Source organism: Poecilia formosa, unplaced genomic scaffold (assembly GCF_000485575.1).
Source record: "Poecilia formosa unplaced genomic scaffold, Poecilia_formosa-5.1.2 Scaffold59, whole genome shotgun sequence".
Classification (NCBI taxonomy): Eukaryota; Metazoa; Chordata; class Actinopteri; order Cyprinodontiformes; family Poeciliidae; genus Poecilia; species Poecilia formosa.
The window spans coordinates 366,283-391,546 of record NW_006799998.1 but is presented as its reverse complement, the minus strand read 5'-3'; the positions used below and the strand labels follow the sequence as shown (position 1 = coordinate 391,546).

General features: G+C 40.1%; 2 protein-coding genes across 7 annotated transcripts in view; both read right to left on the bottom strand.

The window, feature by feature from the left end:
* Positions 1 to 7,148, bottom strand: part of tmem145 (transmembrane protein 145) — a 56,840-nt gene extending 49,692 nt beyond the window's left edge. Inside the window, exon 1 of the mRNA XM_007553757.2 lies at positions 6,920 to 7,148. Coding sequence (XP_007553819.1) covers positions 6,920 to 7,030 — 111 coding nt within the window. The 5' untranslated portion in view covers positions 7,031 to 7,148. The remainder of the gene's footprint in view (positions 1 to 6,919) is intronic.
* A 1,452-nt stretch (positions 7,149 to 8,600) lies between these two features.
* Positions 8,601 to 25,264, bottom strand: part of lipeb (lipase, hormone-sensitive b) — a 31,094-nt gene continuing 14,430 nt past the window's right edge. For all 6 annotated transcript variants that reach the window (XM_016672357.1, XM_016672358.1, XM_016672359.1 and 3 more), the window contains 6 exons: positions 21,443 to 21,587; positions 19,032 to 19,259; positions 17,312 to 17,512; positions 14,881 to 15,062; positions 13,403 to 13,669; positions 8,601 to 13,032 (listed from right to left, as the gene is read on the bottom strand). In XM_016672357.1, the coding sequence (XP_016527843.1) occupies positions 12,628 to 13,032; positions 13,403 to 13,669; positions 14,881 to 15,062; positions 17,312 to 17,512; positions 19,032 to 19,259; positions 21,443 to 21,587 (1,428 nt within the window). In that variant the 3' untranslated portion in view covers positions 8,601 to 12,627. The remainder of the gene's footprint in view (positions 13,033 to 13,402; positions 13,670 to 14,880; positions 15,063 to 17,311; positions 17,513 to 19,031; positions 19,260 to 21,442; positions 21,588 to 25,264) is intronic.

Sequence of the window (25,264 nt, the reverse complement as noted above, 5' to 3'; positions counted from 1 at the left end):
GTCATTCTATTATCACCTTTAATCCTGACAAAATTCGACATTGAATAACTGTTACTTCATTAACCTTCACTCCCCTTTTCCTTTCTCCTCACAGGTTGGGAGGTGTCGACTTCAGGAAGTCGAAAGGCCCACTGAGCAGAGCAACGCTGATGAATCTGGGTGACAAACTTTTAAATTAGAAAGAGAACTTTCAAGGGCACTCGCTCATTTTCATTTATTTCCAAAGGAGTTTCCAGCCACTTCTGGCCCAATCCAAAGATGGTCATTAACTGGGCAGACAAAAAAAAATGTTTCAATGTGCCTGCAGCCAATTTCTTCACTCCGGTAAAATTCAGCAGGAGTCCAGAAGTTCAAGACTGAAACAGAAATGTCCGGTCCAGGGGCCACTTACTTTTAATTAGTACATTTTTAAAATTAAAAAAATAACTGCAAGTCATCTTATGAGATAGCTCCATAATCACTTTTATTTGTACTATACTCCACATATGCATTGTTTGAAATTGTTGGATTAAATTACTTTATCTTTGTTTTTCTTTCCATAGAAAGTATTCCTGGCCCTGTGCAATTATGCTGCAGTGTTCATTCTCATGGATGGATCCACTGGCTATATGTTGTCCTAAAAGAAGAAAGTACTTCAGATTGAATTAAGACCTTGCCAGAGAAATTGTTCCCATTAAACTATTTTCTTTCTGTTTCCACTGACCCAGTGATTCTGTCGACTCATTTTGGAGATATTAATACCTTTAACTATGTGAACTCTTTTGTTCTCGGAGAAAGAAAGCCTGGACCAGTACTTTTAAGTTTCAAATTGTCTTTGAATTTTGATAAATAACTGATAAAGCCATTGTTATTAATTAGGTATATGTTTTGGTGGATGCTTAGGAGTACTGAAAATACTCCTGGCCACGTCCTTCTGTATTTATCTGTCTCTTTCATTAACAGCATAATTAACAGTCATTTTTATCCCTTTAAAATAGGCTATTGCTTTGTTTTTCACGTTTTCCTTGTTTGGTAGAGTGCCTTGAGATAATAGACATTAGCTGTAAATGAGTGTCATAAATAGAATTGGCAAAAATAAATCTGAATGAATTGCAGTAACTAAGATTAAAACATGAATTAATTATTTTAAATTAAATTTTTAATGAAGAATATGTTAAAGTAATAACTCATGATTAAGTTATATTATACTATGCACACCTAATTTATGCTCAGTATGTTTACATAGTATTTGGACTGATGTTGGAAAAAAGAAATTCTGACTGATTAGAACTTTATTAATTATTATTTGCATGCAATCTACGTAAGAAAAATAAAACCGTATTCCTGAAATAATTTAATATCTTACACCGCAACACCATAGTCTATTGACAGCCCAGGTCAACCAAAAGTCACAGAAAATCTTTACTTAAGTTAAGGTTTGCCGCTGTTCACTTAAAGTATACACTTCAATGACACGGCGCCTAACAGAGTGTAGATTTACTGGCTTGCTCAACGGTCCTTTGCTTCTGCTAAATGTTGGAGGAGGACAAAGTTAATTCACTTCCCTAATTTTCCCAGCTGGTTTCAACCCAGCGTCCTTCCTCTGCCCTTACGTCTGGTGAACCACAACCCTCTCAAAGGGATGTTTTATCAGCACGTCCACACACTGAGAGACACTTAGGCTAATTGTGAACATCAACCTGCCCACAGAAAGCGGTTGACCAGTCTTCTGCACCAGCAGCTTTGGATAGCTGTGTTTGTGCCTTACTGTAATTTCTGCAGCCAGGTAGCAATTCTTAGCAGTTCATCACTCCCAGTGTGATCATTTTCCTTGGTCAGTTTACAGTGCAGCACAAACTTTGCCTTCACTTGTGCAGACACGGATAAAGTTGCAGGGTAGAAAGACTCAAGCAGAACTTAAACTTTAAATACATTTGAGAGAAGAGAATTTAGAGGAAGACCTTGAAGCAGGAATGCAGCACTAAGGTTGATGAGGCGTTAAACTACATGGATTCACATTGCTGTGCATTCAAGACTTCAGAGGACAGTGACGAACATTTGTTTCTTAAAAGACAAATCCTCTTGAGTCTTCTTCTGTCACTTCCAAACTTTTTCAAGGATCTAAGCTCAGCTCTTAACAGAACTACCAACTGGAAACCTTGATAATACCCGACCTTTAGAAAAGGGAGACAGCTCTCTTACCCTGCAGCAAACAGGGCCAAGAGGGAGAGAAGTGGGAGAAGCAGTCGCTATAACTTTGTTTTTGTTTTTTTTGCTTCAATCCTAAGCAAAAGCTAATTTTTCAACATAGTTCAGGAGTTGCATATAAATGAACAGCTTCTGCACTTGTGATGTGACGTGTTCCTAAAATCAAATTTTATAAATAAATGCTGATTTCTGCAAAGTTATGAGTGAAGAATAAATACAAAGCATCTGTATGTCAAGAGTATTATAGTGTATATCTAGCATTAGCACAACTTTAATCTTTAAGAAAGATTTTTACTATTATTTTAATTACAATGAAAAAATATATATATTTTGCATTGAGACTACTGCCTCAGTGCATAAATAGACTGTTCACTGAGAGTTGGAGAGTGCAAAGAAAATGACAGCAACTTTGCTGAACTCAAATTATTATCTGCTCTTTCCATCTTACCGCATAACATGTCATAGAAAATACACTTCCATTTTAAATACCGTCTGACATTTCTCTAACAAAATATTTAACACCTTACTAATTCAGAAAAAAAAAAAAATCACATTTTGTGTCATTCACACTCAGCACCAGCTTCTACATTGAAGAGTGGTGTAGTGCTAAGTGGTAGCGCTTATGCATGGTATATTGACTCATTTGAAAAAGATTCAATTTTTTTCAGTGTCCAATTGACATTCAGGCAGAAAATTGGTCCATTCTAGTCACCAGCCATGGATTTCTGGTTTATTCATGAGCCACATAATATTCGAGGTTGAACAATTTGTGAAGTGGCTTGAATGATTTCAAGTCAAAAAGCGATTGAGGTGAAATTGTTGACTGTATGTGCCTCGACAGACTTCCACCGTTCTCAGAGGAGAAATTAAGTTCTCTTTAAAAGCTGCTGACATGTTGTTATAAAGGAATCATGAGTTGGTAAACTCTCTCTCCCTCTCTCTCTCTCTCTCTCTCTGTCCATTCGTCCGTCTCCCTTTATGAATGCCAGCCATTGCACAGACATGAGAAATTCTGTTATTGAGTCTATAAAAAACAGAATCTATTAAAAACTGTTTCTATATTACCAGAAAATAGCAAAGCTGAAAGCCAGCGACTGTGGAGAACAAAAACCAATTTAAATATTGATTCAAGGTATCTACCTTGGTTTATCTTGTTTCCCACCAGATATACCTTGTCACAAATTTTACAGGCAGCGGGACCCGTGTAGCAAAGAGCACTGTCATCTAATCAGATGCTTGGCATTTCAACATGCCTGCATCTTTCAGCTACAAAAACTCTGAAACCCAAACACAAAGGAAGTGCCTTGTAAGGCAGCTCCACTCTTCTCTGCGATTGTGTGAATGAGTGACAGAAAACCCTTTCTGCAGTGTGTTGCGGAACCTAACGAAGGTTAAAAGGGGTTGGCTAAGTGCAGACCATTTACCTCCAATTCAGCAAAGACATGCTACTTGGTCTTTTTTTCTGGAGTTTTTCTTATAAAATAAATGGAAGGGGAAGCCTCACAGGTGTGGAATGGTAATGATACACTGCAACATTGAGAGGGTGCATTTGTTGCTATGCTGACGTGTCAGAGTAGAGCTGGACAACACATCGAATCCAGTCCAGTTCCAAATGACTGCTTGGATGCATTCTTTGGTAAACTGTTACATTTTAGGAGTCGATGCGTCAAAATTCTGGTTGCCAACAATATGTAGGTCTGCTTGGATGGACCATCACAGTTTTTAGTACATACATCTCGATAAACAGCACATTGTAATTATGGAATAAATAGAAAATGGTATTTAATCCTAAAATTTAACAATCATATCACAGTGTCATGTTTCCCACTGGATTTCAATCTAGAAATCAATTTTAATACAATCAGGCCAATAATTAAAAACTACTGGAACTGTGATAATAAATAAATAAATAAATAAAAGTCGGTGGACAGAAGATAAGTTTATCTTACCAACACACAGAGTGGGAAGGGCAAATTAAAGAAAAATCTCCAAACCACAGCAATATTTTTCTGAGAGATTATGCTACTGCAACAAACAAGGAAAATATTTCAAGGCTGTTCACGCAGTTTTACTCAGGGTGCTAACAGAAGCAATGAGCTCTGAGTCAAATATTTTTATTCTGTAGATAACCTCCTGAATCCTCCTGAATACTGCAACAACAGTATATAAATAAATCATAATTAATGCTTCCTGCTCAAAATTCTCTAATCAGCAGGAGTCTCTGTGATGTACGACAATGGAGAAATCAGAGGCAGCAAAGCACATTCTGCCAAATGAAGCTTCTCTGCACGGCTTAAAACGGACAGATTTCAGTAAATAAAAGCATAAATATGTACGATATGCACAAATCCAGTTAATTAAAGTTAATGTGTCTTTTTTTACGAAAAGCTAAGATCTGTGGGATTTTGTCATAAATACTGTCCATTTGTAGTCAGGCACATCCAGACCGTTTTACCAACATAACATTTTTACTGCAGAGTTTTGGCTGTCCTTTTATTGAGGAACAAAACACTTGCCCTCACTCAAACACACACACACACACACACGCGCGCGCGCGCAGTCTTGGAAGTTGCCCAGTGCTACCTTCTGCCGCATGACCACCGTGCTGCACCACTGGAGCAGGTGCAGATTCAGTCGGTGTTCAAGGGCATGTCAACAGCTGTGGTGTTTGGATAAACGGCTCTTTCTTTGTTTATCTGTTCAGATGTCTGTCACCATCCAGGGGATTCAAACTGGTCGGATCAATCTCACAGCTGGTCTGATTTTCAGGTTTATTAAAGTAAAGAGGTCAGGCAATCTGATGTCAGTGACAAAATAATCAGAGCATGTTGGTGCAACTTAGTAGGTCAGCAGGACAGACAAAACTGGTGCTTTGGGGATGACTCTAATGTAAAGATGTACGGAGAAATTAGCTATTATTTAGCTTGAGAGACTCTGACAGGTAGCTGCCAGGCCAGAAACCACAAAATCTAATCTTCTCCTAATCAGTGAACAACTAAAACCACGTCAAAGTAGCAACAGCACTCTTTCTTGTTCAATTTGTGACTCGAGGTAGAGGACTAAAAGTTAGAAAAAAAAGGATGTAGTAAGCTATTTAAATGGTTCATTCATGGTGCAAGGAAGTGAGAGAAAGCAAGACTTTTAGTGGAAAAGACGCCAGGAAGGTTCAGAGGAATACCACAAAGTTGTACTTTTTTTCTCCTGGTAAGAAAGCAGATATGGAAATCTGAGAGTGAAGGAAGGAATCAATCATTTCAAGGGAATATTTACATGTAATTATGCATTATTAAAGTTAACTTTGCCAAATTACAATAGAAGATGAAAAAGAGAGTCTGAAATGTCAACTTCCTTATTGTTTTGTCTTTTTGACATAGACATTTAAACTGAGTTACATTTCATGTATTAATTTTCGAGGATAATTTGTGAAATTATCCTTATCACTTGCTCAGAATTCTGCACAAAAATCCTGATTAATGCAACCATACTCGCAACACAAATGCCAGCCAACAGTCAATTCAGTATCACATTGTCTGTGCCACACAGTGGAAAAACATCATTTAAAATAATACTGTATCTGAAACAATTAGTCCACTAATCACCATCTGTCCGTTTTTCAATACAGGATTAATCCTCCAGGGTTGCAGTGGGTGGTGGTGCTTCAGAATCAAGCAATGAACAAGAGACAAAGGTACACAGAAGACAGACAGAAGAAAATCCAACCTTGCTTGGTTTAAAAACAAAAAACAAAAAAAAAAAACAAGAAAACTCCATGCATAGAGTTTCTTTCTGCATTTCCCAAGAGCTTCCTGCAGGAGCCATCACTTGAGGAAAACACACACACTCCAGCCCGGTCCTCGGACAATATAAAAGTCGGCTTGTAGCTCCGACAGTTAAATTTATGATTCCACTAAAAATGTGTTTGTAAACATCACATTTATAATAGCTATTAAGTAAACTGTGGCGGTAGATATAATTAAAATATCATACCTATAGAACTTTCTGAATTATACTGAATCATTACTGAAGGAAGACTACAAAATTTTCTGCAACATAATGAAACATGCTGCCAAACAGCGAGAGAGAGCAAGACTTCCAGCAGAGTATAGTGTTTGTGTTTCACTTTAGACTTACACATGCTGTTGATTTGACTGACTGAACGAGCATTTTTTTCTCATAAATTAAAACTACAAGTTCTATGAACCACATTACTGTGGCATGAGGAGTGACGGTTAATTATGAACAACTTGAGCCCAACAAAGCGGTAGAGTGAAGGATAATAAGGACAGGAATTACAAAGTAATAGCTGCTCAGCCACAGTTCTATGTGATGCTGATCTGTGCGACAACAGACCTCAGACCCTGGACCAGGCTTTAGTTTCTGAGGTTCACCACAAACCAAAAGCTGCGCGTAAGCAAGCACAGATATGACGCACACCTGTGACGGGTCATCTAATCAATTTAAAGACCAGGAGAGGGTTTCCTAACGTGGAGCCGCTGGGGGACGTCGCTTACTGGGACCCCGTACTGTCACAATAAGGCTAACATATACGCCACATCTGCAGACAGCGCGCAAGAGGCTCGACAGAGGAGCCGAGTGTGCTTCCAGCGACAGCTACTGAGAGAGAAGAGGGAACTTGGGCGTAAAATGTAGCACAGTCCAGCTCAGTGACACCTGCAATCAAGTCTAATCAGTCCGTGTCAGCAGCGCACGGAGAAACAAATTCTCCCCTCACCTCTTTGGTGTTGACGATGCCTTTGACGTATTTTCCGAAGACCGAATCCACGCAGAGGACAGTGGACAGCACGGCCAGCCACAGGAGTCTCTCCCCGACCCTCACCTCCATCTTTCTCTCTCCCCCGCAGCCGCTCGTCTGCTCTCACAGCTCCCCGAAAGCCTGCCTCCGTCTCGGGAGCGCGCACGGAGCAAGCAGCGCAGAAAGAGAGGGAGAGGAGAGAGGCGCGTCCTCGCAGGTCACCCCCTCTCCCCCGCCTCCCTCCAGCTGTTGCAGATGGATGGATGGTTATGTGCCTCTGTGTGTGTGTGTGTGTGTTTGTGGCGGTGGAGGGAGTTAGGGTACCGAACGCGTGCGCGCGCGGTTCCGCTCGTGCTTCGGCCATGCGACACGTCCACGCAGTGAAAATGCCATCCTTGATTGCAATCATGTTTTCATCTCAGGTCACACGCTACTAATGAAGTAGTTCTTGGGCAGATGATGCCTGGCCTCCCGCTGCAGAAGTGATTAGATCACTGCTCAGGACGCAGAGGAGGAAAATCTTCTTTTCCTACACTGTGTTTGAAGTAAAACATGATTCATATTCAACTATAAAATAAAACTATGTTGGTGGCACTGGAAAAAAGGTCCGTCAGTAAGTGCAAATGCCAGTTGTTCGCAAAATTACATTAATGCCTGTTCTATATTTCAAGTACTATTTGAAGGGGGGGAAATAATCTATATATTTTACAGTTCTTATACATTTTTGGCAAAACTGACTTAGAAGCATTCAGTCCCGCTGAGCTGTCACGCATTGAATTTTATGCGAGACCAACTGAAAGTAGTTCAGAATTGTGAAGTGGATGAAAAATGTTACATAATTTTCAATTTTTGTCCACGAGTAGGAATAGTGAAGCCGGCCAGTTGATTGGATGATGAATAATCCAGAAACCCTGTTAGAGACTGCAGGATCCAAGACTGGGGCAGACATTCACCTTTTACCATATGTCCCCCCAGACACTTTCCATTTAGTTTGACTGAATGAGAGCTATTTGCAAGTAAGAATGGACCATAAATTGCAGTCTTTATTTATTCAAAGTTGGACACTTACCCCAAAAGAACTGCAGCTATGATTGAAGAAACGGGGGTCTTTTGCACATGACAGATCTTTCATGCAGACAACCATTTTATTTTCAATTCATAGTTCTGTGGTTCTGTGGGCCGGTGAATGAAACCAACAAAATATGTGACACAAAAAAATCTGCAATGTTTTCCCAAAGAAACTCACAACTGTCCAGGCAAAAAAAATCTGTCTTCATATGTGCAGGGACAGTGTTCATCAATAACTGTGGACACGGTTGAGGCATTCTTATGGGAGAATATATTTATTTCATTATTTTAATAAAAATCAGCAAAAGAAGAAATTCGCCACATGGTTCGTCACATACATCAATCTGTTATGGAACCTGCAAAGTAAATGCAGTCAAAAAATAATCAATCTGATTAACATACATACAAGTAAAAATATCTACATGAATCATCTTTAGTTTACATTTTTATTTTATTTTTTTTTTTTGCGTTATTCACAGGTTTGCACTTGTGGTGTTTCCAACAAAGTAATGTTTAAAGAAAAGATAGTTATACTTTTTCCAGTCTATTGCTCATGTATTAACTTATTTTGTTCCCCTCTTTTTTAAAAGAATGAACATTTCCTACAGCTGAAATGATGCAGCACAATTTGCATATGGAGTGCAGACAGGTTATTCCACACACCAGCACCTGCGATGCAATGCTAACAGCTAAAAACATTAAACAGGAAGGAGAGAACATCAATTCCTGAACTGGCTGCCCTCTTTGGTTCTGTACTCCAAGCTACTCTTTCCAGCCATCATGAAACATTCCTATGAAGCGATTGAGGTAAATATAATGAACTGTTGTGTTTATAAAAGCAGCCATCAGGTGAACCGTTAGTGTTTTCATGGATGCAAGTTTACATTTTACATGTGAAGCCCAAGTTGGAGGTGATTGAAGCGTATTGCACTATAATAATCGGCATCACCTCACTTCTGACTTCAAGAGCAAAGACCTTGGAAAGAAAAATCCTGGAAAGTAACCACCTATGCAACCTTACCAAACACTAACTGAAGTAAGAATATTGCACTTTGCATTGCACTTCACCAAAAATCAGGATTGGTCTAACAAAATTTTAAGCCAAACAACCATTTGAACATACAAATATGTTTACATTGAACTGCAACAACGTTTTTAACTTGCAGGGAAGAGCTGACAGAAACCGAATACGAGTCAGAAATACTAAGCATTGCACTGAGATAACAGTTTAAAGCTACAGGCACTCCAATTATAAATCTATAGCTTTGCCAGTGCTTGAACCCTAAACGCAGCACTAAACACAGATATGATTCACCTCAGAAGTATTCTGGTCCATCACCTGCTCTCATGAAGCACAATAGATAAGTATTATGAGGCCTATGAGGGTCAATACACTGAAGGTGAAAGAGTTTGACACATTTCAACCAACACAGTTCTTCTTGTCCATTTGGAGTGTCGCTCTTAGTATTGGTAAAGAAGTCTAAGCACTTCAAATTACAGACAGAACAATAAGTCCCAATGAGGATTGGCTGTACGCAAAGACTATGAATAGTCCACTGAATTTAAAGTGCCAACTATGGATAAAACATGACACAAAGGTAGTCATTTCCACACACCTGAATTGTCGATAAGCAGCAAGCAAAAAGAACAAACATGTAAAAGCTCAAACTCAGAATAAACCAACTCTGCAGGGAAACTGCAGATTAATAGCAACTACCAAAAACAAGTTCAAACTTCAGCCCCAAACCTGAGAGGCTAAGTGTATTATTCTTTCTGTCAATCTGACTAAAAATATTGCAGTAAGTACTTGAAGCTGACAGAGCAGAGTATGGTCTAATCCTGTAGCATGACTGCAGCCGAAAATCCAGCACTTCTACGGGGGGGGGAAGATTTCAGAGTCAGAGCATCAGCTAAATCCTATTCATCAAACAGCATCCTTCTCTGCAGACCTGGCAACCTTTGGTCTGCTACCAGAGCAGTGACAGACACAGACAGCCAATGTTGGCAACCACATGTGCATTTTCTTTTTAAATCAACACATATATTTCATACTTTTCAGTATGCAAGCTATCAACAGAAGGGAACCCTAAGGGAAGTAACATCGCCATCCTTTATCCACCGGTACATTTTAAAAGTACTTGGATGGCTGTGTATGCAGAAAAGTGTCCTCAAGTAATCAAAAACAGCAACAACCGCAATTGTAGCTGTAAGGGAGTGAAAATATCTGAACCAGTGTGCAAAAATGTGTCAGTGGGTTTTTTTTTTTTTTGTGTGTCTTCTAGCAATTGTTTTTCACAGCAGGGGTTCTCGAGATTTGCCTAAAAGCCTCCGACTTGTTACGAAAAACAAACAAACAAGCTGTCAGGTCATAAATCCCGAGGCTTGAGAACGCTTTGGTTGGACACTGAAACCAGCAGAGAAAAATCTGACAACTCGCAAGAAAAACTGTTCCATCGAGTTTAAAACGTGTACGGACAGCTGAGACTTGGACTTTTCTTTAACTGTTCCACTCTTTTGTACTCCATTTCTTAGCAGGGCTGGGAAGCCAAGCAACTGCTTCCAATCCTGAAATATTAAAATTATTAAAAACACTTCACCCGGCTGAAGGAATTCAAGAACCATGACTTGCAGAGAGATAGGGCAACAATTTCCTTGAACTTGTTTGTTTTCACTTGAATGCATCTTTGTTTGAGTCTCTGCATTACTAATGCACTACAAATGCCAAAGGCGGCAGTGAGATGGAACACTGTGTCCGTATTGTAATATTTATCACCCTCTCTTTCTGATAACTCTGCTTTGTTCTGCATAAGCCTAAGTGAAAAGACCAGAGAAGTCAGCAGTTTAGTCTAAAGCAACAAATCTGTTCAGTGCCTCGCTGTCGTATTAACATCTCTGGAACCATTTCGCTTTGTTGTCACCCAACAACCACACATAATTTGGTGACTAGCATATAGTGAAGTGGGAAGAAAATGATACATGGCTTTCAAAATTGTTACAAGTAAAACTCTTAACGTCACAGACGTCTGCTCAACCCGTCATCCAAAAAAAAAAAAAAAATGGAATTGGAACGACATAATTACAGTCATGGATGTTCATCTAAACTAAAATATTATTAATCAGAGGAGCAACCAAGAGGCAGATGGGAACAATGGAGGAGCTACAACTCGGATGGAACGATGCATCAACAGGACAACTACCAGGCGTGTGATCCAAAATACCTGGTCTCTATGGAAGAGCAGCAGGACGCAAGCTAAACACAGGACAACTGTAAGAAAACCTGCTAGAGGAAGCAAAAGGCTAACGATAGCCCTTCCAGCAGGACAATAAACCTCATCATAAAGCTAAAAGTACAACTGAATGGTTTATATTCAAATATTTCCATGTATAAGACAGTAACAACCTTGAATCTAATTTATTATTTACATTTGTAAAGTGTTGTTCGCATTTGTTCTGTGAACTCCACTTCGAGCAAAGCTGGTCGAAATATGCTCCAAGAGTCTGGAGTCTTTTGGAAACCATGAATCATCTTCTTTAAACTTCATGATTTTAAGCCGCCTTTCGTCCATCACTTCAAATCCCAACGGGTTACATTACGGTCAACGCATGGCAAAAATATGAAAGTTCAGGGAGTATTAATGCTTTAACTTGCCACTCATTTTTGAAACATTCACTATAAAAAAACCCCAAAATAAAAAAACAAAACAAAAAAAAAAACAGCAAAGGCTTATATTAAAATATAAGTTTAAAGTTTAAACAAGTCGGAACTCAGGGGTCAAAACCTGACATAAATAATAGAAAACACTCCTGCATAAAGTTCAAAATATGATTTAAAAAAAAAAAGCGTAATTCTCAAGAAATCAAGTAAATCAATTCCTTTAGCTTGGAGTCTTTTGGTTTGTTGTGTTTAGCTTCGTTATTCTATTTGGAGAGAGTCAACACAGTTACAACCCACAAAGTGAGCTATATTGACTCCCAAACAGGCATAATGGGGAAGACAACGTGGAGTTATTAAGGGTGATTTAGAGTGGATTCCTAAAGGACAAGTGGCCACATTGATGCGGATGAAGCGTACAGTGTGCCCACGGCTATCTGATTAGGGCCTGCCGCGGCCCAGATGAATCACCCATTCAGGCGTCGTCGTAGCAGCGTTGCTTGTGCTTTATGTCTGAGCTTCGCCTGCCTAACAGCGACTCCTTTAAGTATGTGTGCTGCTCTGTGTGTGTGTGTGTGCGCGTGTGTATTGGTCTTTGATCTGAGAAGCTTTTAAATTATCTCATTCTGAAACATGACTGCCTTTTTGTGGGTGGGTTCGTTTTGTCTGCCAGATTTGCGTTGGTGCATAATGGCGCGCGGACGAATGGTAAGAATCGAGAAGCAGAAGGAGATACATTTCAGCGCTCCACCTCCTCTTATTTATTGTTCACTGAGCTTTTCCCCCCCCCCAGACTGCCCCCTCCCACTCCTCTTTCTGTTTTCCTAAGATGCTGCCTTCGTTTCTCATTTAGGAGTTGCGCTGCCTACATCAGTCTGACTTTCATTTACTCCCCTCTCTCTCTCTTCACTCCTGTGGGTGAACCGCAGCCTCTCCTCCCCCCCGCCACCCCAACCCCAAACCTCATTTAAGCACCGATGCCACCGGCGTCAGTGTTATTTTGGGCTGCGACAGCAACCAAGCCCTCCCCATCAGAGATTTTAGAACCTCTCCCGACGGCTGCCTCTGGGTCGTCAATGGGGTCGGGAAGGAGAGCACCGTTTTCTCCAGAAGGTCTCAGGTTCCCCCTGTCGGTCCGCTCCAGCTTGCGGTGCTTGCGTGGCTCCGGGGGCGTGTCCTCCTGGTTGAAGACGGAGCGGATTCGCTCCACGCAGACGTTGGCGGCCTCCCTCGTCTCCCTGGAGAGCTGCGAGAGGCTGAGGAAGCCGTGGGGGAGGTCGTCCACCACGCACAGTGTGACGGGCTGCTCGACGCTCCTCAGACGCTTGGCAAACATCACAGAGTCGTCCAGCATGGGGTCCAACGCACAAGCCTGAGAGGAGGCGGTGGGAGGTGGGGGGGGAAGAAACGGTGAAAAACAAATTTAAACTCCCTTCAGACATGTCACGAATCTTAATTACAGGATGAAGAGAGGGAGCTCAAGCAGCCCAGTCTCTTTTGTTCAGGTTTTTATTTTTTCCAAGTCTCGCTGACTCACTTAAGGCACTTAAAAATCAAGGCTAGTTTCCTCTTCGTCATACAACATCCTCATCAAAAAGAAAGAGCAGGCTGTAACCTCAGCTAAACTGAACATCTCTCGAGACTCTTTTAGAGGGTTTTGTTTCCTCTCAAACTCTGATCACTTCTAAAACCCTCATTTTAGCACAAAAACAACTACTAGACGGTAAAATATGCATTTTTACCACTATGTGTACAGGCGGCAGCCCCTTCAGCATGCTGTCAGGAGCCAGAAGAGGCGAGCAAAAAGGATCCTTGACGACCGGAGAGCTCTGCATCCTCATTTCAGCGAGCTGCTCCGAGCGCAGCGGCTCAAAGCCCAGAGGGAACTCCCTGGGGTGCGGCAGCTCCGATCCCTCCTCTACGGCCGGGGGCGGGATGGCCACAGAGGACAGGTCGTCGGACATGGAGGGGTCACTGTCCCTGCAGAGAAAGAAACTCACGTCTTCTACCTACAGAGGAGAACAGAATATATATTTATCCCGTTTTGGTCAGACAGCTCAGAGGTCATAGAAAAACTGAAGAGGGTTTGCATTTTTTTGTCTTTTTTTTTTTTTTTGCAAGCAGACAGCACTTTGTCCTTGTGAAAATAGAAAAGCATTGGCAAAGTGCCTGAGTCCAGGCTGGAAAAAAATCAGATTTCATGGAGAGAAAGATTATTTAATGTCTCACATTAATATAGGCTCTTTTTTTTGTTGCCAGAACTGTAACTAATCTCATCTCTCTAGAAGAGAGAGAGAAAAAAAGAATGAAACAGTGATTTTCAAACTATTTGAATTTCTTTGAAGGAATTTTATAGTAAACTGTTGTGAGAGAAAATGGCATTAGCCGAGTAGCCTCTCGAAAAAGAGGCATGGAAAGTTTTCTACATGTTCAGAAGTTTACATACTCTTTTAAAAAAGTGCTAACTTTCATTTTAATCTTGGGCTATAATGGACTTCAAGTTTGATGATTCTTTTCCCACTGGGAATTTAGTTTTTAAAACAAGAATAGGTGCATAAGTTTTAATTTAAGTTTTTATTAAACTCAGGGTAATAAATTAAAGTAGACTGTAATGTAACTATATGTCCCCATAAACACTTAGTTCAAAATATTGACCCTAATAAATCAACTCTTTGAACTATTACTAAGTATTATCATTTTTAGCCAGTTCCATTACCTTGATGACGTTTTTCTGCAACTTAATAAAGTGCATTTTTCCAAATATATATTTAAGCTTGCCAGGATATTTTTGAAAACCGATGATGCGAGTTAAAACAAAAGTTCTTATTCATCATCAAAAATTAAAGAAAATGTTTCTTGTATGGTCACTGCCCACAGGAGGAAATAAAAAACAGTTCAAATTAATAATTAAATGAAACAAAATTAATGATATTCGTACCATGACCAGCAATGCATCTCTCAATTCCAAACATGCTTAACTTTTCAAAAAGAGAAAATGAATGTCCAATTCCGATTACAATCAAGAGCAGAAGGACTTTTCTTCCCTTGTGAGGCGACTGCAACCGTCACAAGTTATCAGCTGTGCGGCAGGCCTAATTCCCACTTCAACCCCCACCAACACTGCAGTGTTGTGTTGAGCAACATCCTATTGTTTAATGGCATTAAAAATCGTCCAGAGAGCGAGCTAATCTCAACGTAAGCAGGTTTCAGTGTGACATACAGCGTGCTCAGACATCAGCGGGGAACTCTGGGGGACGGGACTGCTGTGGGACTCCAAGTCCTGGCACGTCTTGCTCTTCACAGATAATTTTCTGCCGGGCAGCGGCGACGGCTCGTTGGGCACAGGCGGGTCGGCGTGAGGAGAGGAGATGGAAGCTGCCGAGACGCTTTTTCTCACTGTATCTGGGAAACGAAAGCAGAGATGGAGGATGGAAGTTACTTCACAAGGAGACTTTGTTTGGCTCGTGTTAAAACTTTACCAATGAACATTTTGAGCCCGTCGAAAAAGTGTTGATTATTAAACTTTTTTTCACATTTTGTCACGTTACGACCACAAACTTCAGTTTAATTTATTTGAACTGTATTTGTGTGTGTGTTAGACCAACATAAAGTGGTACGTGACTGAAGTGGACGGAAAATGATTTATGGCTTTTAAATTCATTTTTAAATACTCTGTAGATCCACCTTTTCTTTTAATCACTGCTAGTTTTCTGTGGTTTATGTCTCCCAGTTTTTTTTTAATTGCTAAACTTTCAATTTTACCCCTTTCTCCTAGCAAAAACTCGCGCTGAAATAATTTGGAGAACAATCATTTTCGTTCCATTCCGCAATTATGCTCCGCTTTGTGTTGTCACAAAGCAATTTCAAGAAAAAAATAAAAAATAAAAAATCCACACAACTCTGTCGTTGTCAGGTAACAAAAGGCGCATAATATTTTTCAAGGCACTGCAGTAAATTCACATCGGATAAACAGCGCTTGAAGGACACATGAAAAATTAAGCCAAGCGACTCAGAATACCTTATTTACTCCACTGTTTCTGATTTCCATGCGTTCTCTCTTTGACAGCCAACAGCTAAAGGCCCAGGATGCAAATTTGAGGCGCATCAGGAAGAGGAGAGAGGAAATGGGTGGAGGAAATCCAAAAAGAGCCGTCAGGGTGATATCATCTCCCCGCCCCGAGCTGTCATAACACCACCGTGTACCGTCACGCCTGGTCTCCTCACAAAGGCCTACCCAATCTTCTATTTTAATAATGAACCACCTCAGCACTATGATGGCCTTTTATTAATATGCCTCCACCTATGACACTCCCATTAGATTCGGCTTGCCAGCTGTAAGACTGTCACCTAACTAAGGTGACACCAATAAAATTACATTTCCCCTTCAGATTTACAGCGGCAATAATTAAAAATTACTGTCAAGATACTGATATGAATGGCGCTACAGGATTATTACTCCACAGAGTGGATGAGGCCATAACTGGTTAGTAGGACGCTGAAGAACAGGGATCTACATCATTGACCTCCTCGATGGGGGATGTAAATAAACTCCGGCATAGTAATGCCACTTTAAGGGACGGAATAAGGACGGAGGAAATATGGGATGTAAACAGCAAAAGGCTTTGATTTTCATTCGCTGTGTGCAAACAAACAAATTAAACCTCAACCTGAATAAAAACATTCCCTCTAAAGACAGCCACGATCACAGGGCCGCAGCATTTCCACACATTCATCATGTAAAATCCTCAGACATTTCTACACTCAACTTTCAAGAGCTCTAATTCATTCCATATTTGTTTCAAAATATAAAACACTAAAGTTCATTGTGAATTTATGGCATAGTTTTCTACAATAGCGAGGCTTTAAATATCGGAGCTTCAAAAAAAAAAAACAGAAAAGGAAAGGAAAAGGAAAAGGCAGGAAGGACCAAACGGAAAGGGAAAGGGTGCAAGGATAAAAGTAAAATGAAGGATAGGGACAAGGACAAGAGAATGAAAAACAAGGAAGCAAGGGAGGGCAGCAGAGAAGAAGAAAGGAAAAAAGAGATTAAAGGACACAAAAGGAAATAAAGGCGGGCATTTAGCAGATCATTTATCATGATGAATTTCTTAGAGGTACAAATCACACTTCTTTATATAACGGGTAATAAACAAACGCATTACAAAATTAGTGTCATTTGTGTTTATAGGCTATAATTGCTGTGACACACACTGATGGTCATACAGTTACCTAAAAAATGTAATAAATAGTTCTTATCACTTTTATCATCATTACGGTGATGATAAAATTGATGGCCCTGCAAAAATATTGTGCTAAAACTTTAAGTCTATATCAAAAACCCTTATGATGAAATAAAGAATAACGTCTGATAATAGTCATTTTCTCTTTGTTGCATACGTATCCAGACCTGGAAAATGTGAGGAATTTGAATCCAGTTTTATTCAGACTGAACAGGAGTAACGATTTCTTCACGAGTTCCTAGTTTAGGTCCTAATGGCTACTACTCAGACTAAATATTAAATGAATTGGAATCCTTTACTAAGCTGCTGCTAAACTACTATAATGCTTTCACAACCCTCATTTAACTTTCAAATGTTTCACCCTTACTGCACACGCACACACACACACACACACACACACAGAGGACACACCGCTTGTCGGTGTATCGGGGGTTGCTGGTGTCGTCTTGGCAGATGTGTTGGAGGAGGCTGATGCTCTGTTGGGATCCAGCAGAGATTGGATCCAGTTAGAGGCTCCCTGTTGGAAATCCCGCAGCAGCAGGGCCGTATCTCTCCTCACCAGGCTCAACGTGCTCACTTTTTCTACCTGCTTCTCGGTCTGCGGCTCATTACCTGGAGGAGAAGACACCAGCAGAGAAGATGGCAAAGCAGCAATGACAGGAAACGCATGATCCAAGGAAGAAAAATCACTTTCCAAGGGGGTTCGACGCTGCTACCAAATTACCGGCAGCAATTCATAGACGGTCACATCGGGAGGGAAAAAAAAAAAAAAAAAAAAAAAAAAAAAAGAGGGTTTTAAACAAAAGCAGAGGCGGCGCAGCACAGGCGATATGTCAACATTTTACCTTGTTTTCTGCTTCATACAGTAGTGTACAGTTTGCCACTGCTCTCAAATTTTAAAAGAGATTTGAATCAAAATGGGTTTAATGACATTATTCCAGTGCAACTGAAAAGAGCTGAAGAGCTAGATGTCATATGGTGATCTTACAGCTGCACAAAAAACGAGTATAAAAGTTATCCTTGGCAGGATATAAAATATCTAGATAACTTCAGTCTGATATTGTAAAGTTCACTTTGAGGAGATGATAACATACAAATGCAAATGGAAGTTTTATGATAAAAATATCCTCTCATAAATCAAATAAAACACAAAACGTAGCAGAGCAAAGTGTCATCAAAAGATGAGAATCATCTTCTGTCATTCATTTACATAGATTTTGTCACAAGTTGCATTTTTTAATATCAGCTGCACAGTGATTTTATCAAATATTTCAAAAGCAACCCTTTTCACTATTCCAAGAGAAGTCATGCAAATTATTAATAATTTACATCACATCATTAGCAGCAATTCATCTTGTCCTAAGCTTGAGGTTTATGAGATCCATAAAATGAAACAATTCAGGACATAAAACCAAGAAGCTTTAGTGCAAAAACCTTTCCAATACACTCATCAGCCACTTCATCATTAGCTACCACTGGCCAAACTTTCACTCTTAAACTGGAATGATGCAGTTGCAAAGTCGATGTTTTTTCCAATCTGATATTGTTCAGCTAGTTTGTGCGAACTACAGCTTCAGTTTCCTGAAGAGTTTCACCCGGTGAGGTCCGTCAGCTTCTGCCTCGACACGCTGTACGTTCAGAGACTGCATTGAAAGCACTTTGTAACAAGTGGTTGTTTTAGCTGTAGTATCCTTTCGATCATCTTAAATCAGTCTGCTTACTCTGATCTGACACCAACAAGGCATTCTGAACCACAAAACCGCTGCTCTCGGGATATTTTCTCTTTCCGATTATGCAGCAGATCTGCAGTTTCTGTAACACTCAGTTTGAACAAAAAAAAAACATCCTATGTTCAATCCCTTCAATCCTCTCCATTATTCCACATTCTGATACTCAGTTTGAACTTTAACAAGTTGTCGTTTTCAACGCATCTAGATGGCTAATTACAGTAAAATTCCTACCATGGGTTTGGCTCACTTGTAGGTGGGTTAATAAGCAACTAAGGAGGTCAAAAAAAAAAAAAAAAAAAAGATGAGAGTAAGTGTGGATCTTTGCAATTCTCGACCTTTAAAAAAAAAAAAAATAAAGTCCTCAGTACCGGTCTTTAAGAAATAAATAAACACAATCCTACCTGCGTAGGCACTGAGACACCTGGAGAGCACGCTGAGCGGCAGCAGGGGATCCATAAGTGTAAGCAGACGGGAGGGTGACGCGTAGGCCGTCAGCAGGGTAGCTGGGTAGGCCGCCACCAGGCCATCTGGCATTCGCACGCCAAAGGCGGCGGCGCGCATCGACGTGGTCACACACAGGTTGCCCCCCGCGCTGTCTCCGGCCAAACACACTCTCTCTCCGGTCCATCCTGTAAAGATTGAAATATTTATTCATGGAAAGGTGAAACAAAAAAAACAAAAAAAACTAAATAACTAAATAACTCAACCATCTTTGGAAGTGCAACACGGTCTTCACCGAACAACAAACGGATAATATGCGACTGCCAACAGGTGTCTCGTTGTTTGTCTAATTGCAGTGAGATTTTTCTGTTACAGGACAAACAGAAGACTCCACCGACATCACTGTTCATTAGACAGACTGTGCTTCGGTTTTTCAGAAGGGTTCTGTCTGAATATTGAACATTCACAAACTGTCGTAAATTTTTCAGCAGCTGGCACAGAGAAGCTCACAGCACGGTCAATTTTCAAGTGATAAATGAAGCCTTGTGGCAGAGACAAGCAGGTGAGGATGTACAAATGCACTCAGACAGCTTCACACTGAAAAAGGATTCAACCTTCATTTCCATTTTCTGATTGTATTATTACTCATTTACCAAGAAAAATAAAAACATTTAGACAACTTCAGATCCGTGTCAATGTTGCGTGTTTAAAATTTAAGTTTCTATTTATTTGGAAGCGCACAATGAGGCCCAATAAAGCTGAATCCAAGTGCATTCTCGTGAGAATCGTGTTGTAATGTATACATGTAAATAAATGTTTGTTCCACTATTGTTAACAATGTGTGCATGCATAGTGGATTCAGGGATTTGTCTGACAGTTGTGCTTCATCTGTAATCACTCTGTTTTAAAGGAATCGTAAAATTCAGAACGTTTCCTTTCGACTCTGCAGTGCTTCAAAAAATACATCTTTGTATTCACTGTATCCCCCTATCTGCCTCTAACATTCCTGACTTTGTTTTCACTTTGACATGCTCCATCCACTAGCAAACTTAATACTGATCAAAGAGTGTAGCCTCTTAATTATGTTCAGTCTACTAAATCAAGGTCGGTCAACTTTGCTTTAAAAGGCATCTGAAGATCACTGGTGGAATTAAGGCTCATTCGAGTTCAATGTTAAGCATCTGGGTACTTATGTAAAAAGGGATACCTCTGGAAAAGAAACAAGGGCAGATTTTGCATTTATGACATGAAGTGACCCACACTGAAATGTGGAAACTTTACAAATCTCTAAAACCGTTTCCAAAGGATAAGTAAAGCAAGACTGAAGCTCAACCAACAGGATTTTACACTAACAAATGTTGCTCCTTCCTTGACCTATAAACACAGACTGACCATGTACGATATATAAGCTACAGCTGCAAGACTATAATATCAAAAGGCACAAGAAAAAAAAAATGGATTGCTCGTCAAATTACAGATCATCTTAAAATAGATATATTTTTTAAACCAGTATAAATCAGATGTAGGAAAACCTTTTTTTTAGAGAACGTCAGAGGCTCAGTAAGTTAAGGTGAGCTTAATTCACTGATCCTTGTCCTACTGAAGTTGACAAGTTAGCCATTACAGTTTCAAGTAAAAATTACCTTGCTTCCCATTTTCTGTTTTTTTTTATTTTTTATTATTTTATAAAATTGTTAAAAGTGGAAATTTTTAATCCAGTCCACTAAGTTTATCAAATGGGCTCAGTAGTAGGTTAAATTTGGTTTAGTATGCAAGTTTATATCTTAACACTACATGCTGTCTCACAGTCTACATGTTGGTTTGTTTTAAGAGTAAAATCTTAAATTTACATTGAAAAAGGTTCGCTCCGGGTTCTTGTTTGGAAAGTTTTTGAATCGTAAAGGATGTACTTTATTGCCTACATTTTCCCAAGGACTCTCACTCATATTAAGTGCCGTTTGGTAAAAGGGTCCAATTCCTACAAGATAACTTGAAAATCTTTGATCATCTTTATGCAAACAAGTGCTCCTCTCAGGAGAATTTGAGTGTAGGGAAATTTGCCTAATGTATAGGATTCTCAGTCGACTTCTCCTCCTCCTCTGTGTTACTGTAAATATTAAATCAAAAGTCCACGGGAGTAAAACGAGCCATCAGAGGGAGCTGTATAATCCTGCCCAGTATGATGACATTTAGTCTATTTTGTTTTCTTTGACAGCATGACATCAGCGAAATACTGCGGTCAGCTGATCCTCAGCACAATGTGAGAAAATTAACCGAAAGGCGTCATCTAGCCTTTTAGCTAGAAAAAAAAAATGTATTAATACATGTGTAAATTTTGTAATTCTGTGCGATGTGTGTGTGATGTATGTACCAAGTAGATGGTGGTTTCTTAGAGCCCAGCAGTAGGCATAGAAACACTCTTCAAGTGCCCGTGGGAAAGGAGCTTCTGGGGCCAGAGAGTAATCCACCGAAAGGATGGGAACACCAAGTTCCTGGGACCAGCTTTTCAAATAAGGCTGTGCAAAAAAAACATAAAAGCAGGGAGGGAGGTAAGACGTTATTAATAAAAGAGAAGCAGTCTATTTGCCAAATTTATTAGAGTCCGCAGTGGTGGAGTGCAGCCAGAATTAAGACACAAGGATAAAATGAACATTAAGTGTCCCTCTGATCTCATTTATCTGCTTTTTGGCTTACAGAACAGACAAAACCAGAGCAAGAGGCGAGAGCTGCCCTCACAGTCTCCTCCATTTGCCCTTTTATTTTTTATACAGCAATAAATGCAGATACTTGTCCTACTTTTCAGTGTGAAGAAAGCCAAGACGATGCTGTAGATTTACAAGGATGTTCTATAAAAAAAAAAAAACCCCGACTAGAATGCAGAGTGCTTCTCTGTATGCCTGTTACAGTCAGGTTAAACGTTTATTGTACGTACACAGTGACCCTGAAATGTGAGAATGGCCGTGGCCCCCTTTTTCTCTGTTTAGCTTCAATACTTTTGAGTTGCTGTGACAGTGCTTTTAGTCAAAGTGAAACATCTTTACTCAAACCGCCAGGGAGGAATGAAGGTGTGTGTGCATGTTTGAATGTCACACCACCAACCTGGGAATTAACAAGAAAAAATAAATAAATAAAAGTAAAATAAAAACAGCAGTCAGCTTGGGTGTGTTTAAGCCTTAATCTGTCACACTAAATCTTGGATCACAGCAACAGAGAAGTGAGCGAGCTTGCAGAATGAGCACAGCTTTGATTTAGGCGATGTGTGAATCAGTGAAAGGTATTCCTAAGGTGAGGATAAACATTTGAGAACAACATTCCTTCACTGACTGGGAGTCTACAATGAGTTAGAGCATGCAGCTGAGTGTGTGGCAAAGGTGTCAGTCAGAGGCAACACATCAGCTGCCTGCACAGAAAAAAAAAGAAGAGAAAAAAAAAAACCGCTGTGCATGCACAACACACAGCCCAGTGGGCAGAGAAGAGATGAGTGTTCTTGTTGAGGTGGGATAGAGGCTGTTTAATTTTACATGACTTTGGAAACTCTTCACATATATATATACACACACACACTCTTCTTGGGTTTCCGAAGAGGGAATTAATGAGAGCTCCGACTCACTTTCAGACAGGCAAAGCTGTTAATCTGCAATCCTTTAATGCTGCTACCCAACACTTGATGCTCTGCATAAATTGCAGACATCACATCTATTCTTGATCAGAACTTTAACGCACAATGAATCAACCACTGGCTCATTCTGCAACTGAGGTTGATCTGAGTCTTTTTTCTTTATTTTTTGTTTTTGGCTGGAGGACATAACATGGATGTTGGGAAGGATGCAAGGGAAAACATTTGGTTTTGATTCTCAGAGAAAAACTTTTTTTTCCCCCCTCGGCTCTCCCTTTCGTGTTCTTCCATGAGGGATTCAGAGAGCCAAGGAGGAAAAAAAAATATATATATATATATGAAAAAAAGAGGGAAGCATCAGTGCCAAAATGTGACAAAGGATACCGAGTGAACAAAGGATTGTCTGAGATACTGGCAGGACTGCAGTCAAAAAGAAAAGAGTGAAGGACAGTCCGACATGTCTTCCATTAGAGCCTGGGGTAATTCTTTCTTTCTTAATCCAACATGACAGCGGTCCGCACCCTCGCGATTGCTCCCTCTCATCCACAAACTACCATGCAGCTGCAGACTAAGGATGCCCATGTCCTTTGCAATTTCACAGAGCCTTGTCTTGTAACAGCTGTAAGTAGCTAAATACCGCAAACGGTCACAGATGGCCAAGTTGGCACAGGATAAACAGGATCAAACCATTGGTAACACAATTCTCTCTTTCATCAAGATGAGCTAAGCAAGTAATGCATGTGCTGCTCCTGTGGAGTTGCCGGTAATATAGCGCACACTTTACCTAGAAAACAAGCTCATTAAAACAGATCCAGGCTGGGACGGGCTGGCTGTTGGATTTAAGGGGTAGCTTGAAGTGTAAAAGTTTGACAGAATAATGTCGGGTTTTCCCAGCTCCGATCTCGTCACTCCATCCACATGCTGCTCACACACACACACACACACGTTCTGTAGCGAGACGTGCATCTCTGCCCCCACCGAGTGGCTCTTCTGACCTCAGAGCCCACTGATGTTGGAGAGGTTCAAAGAAGCAGGCAGGAGCAGAGCACAGTACGCAGAAGGATGCAGGATGTTCCGCAGCTTAAATTAGTGATGTATGGAGAATATGTCATCTGGTGAAGAAGCAGGACAGCTCAAAAGAAATGAAAGAGGAAGGTTCGCCGTTGTCTTGTTGACAGTAATGAAAAAAAAAAAACCCAAAAAACTTTTGTTTTTAAAGGGCTTTTGCTTGGATATCAGAAAAAGATGTAGAAGTTTTTGTTTAGCTTTGTGCCTCAGTTGGTAGAGCACATGCACCGTGTGCCGTTGTCCTGAGCTCAATTACCACTCTTGGATTTGCTGCACATCTTCGCTCTCTCTCCATCCCATTTACTCAATAAAGGCCACTATTGCCAAAGAATCCATAGGAAAAATAAAGAAACTTAATGGAGAACAGGGCAAAGTACAGAACTGCCCGTTCCCATCCGTTTACTGGCTCAAATAGTGTTCCTAAACCAGCGGTGTCTGGATCGAAGCTCGCAAACCATTTACCAGTCTCGGAACGATTTCATCCGACCAGCGACTGCAATTTAATTCAGGAAGTTGAGACAACTTTTATGAGTTATTGGTAAAATATTCAAATGGAATCTGTGCAAATCAAGATATGAATGATTATTAACCATGTCACTTTTTTGTTTTGAATTCCACTGCAAGTAAGACCACAAACATCCAGTGACTGTTAGTCAAAAGCTGACATTAAACTCTGCTAAATGGAGAATTTTCAAAGAGAATGATCCATATCCTGTTTTTGTTGAGAAGAGACAAAAACACATTTTTAAATTACTGGCCAAAAGCCAAAAGAGTTCATCATAAAATTTAAGAAAATCATATTCCTTTTTTTAATACAGACACACACAAAAAAATCAGCATCATTATGCTTAATAAAAAAAAATGTAAAAAAAAAAAAAAATTGTTGGCCTCTAAATACTAGCTTTATGATTTAGAACCCCACAATCTAACCTTTTAACTTGATTGAAAGAAAGACGAACTCAGCTGTTTGGAAATATTGTCAGATACCAGAAAAATCCATTGTGACAGTGTGGAAACGAAGCGCCTCCCATAACGCTGCTTTGAAACTACAGTTTATAACTAAGAGCAGGATGTTTGTAAAGCAGCAGATTGCAGGCTGGCTATCAGATGACGTGACTAACCAGCAAATGTTGTCCCGTTTAACTCCCGGCATTACTCTAGAGCAGAGTGGTAAAAAGATCTTATATTTAGCACAATAGGCAATTCAAAATGACAAAATTGTACAGGTTCATTCTATATTCTGGCCTAAGTGTTTGTATTGAAATCAAAATAAATTAAAACTGTGATGACACAAGTTAAAATTATTTTAGTATTATTTTTGATGTTTTTCTTGAGGTTATCAAACTGTGACAATCTGATACTGACCCATCAATCTGATACTGACCCATCAATCTGATACTGACCCATCAATCTGATACTGACCCATCAATCTGATACTGACCCATGCCTCGGACTGAGTCGTGAGCAGCAAGGATGAGGCCAGTAACTAAAGCACTAATATGCTGCACA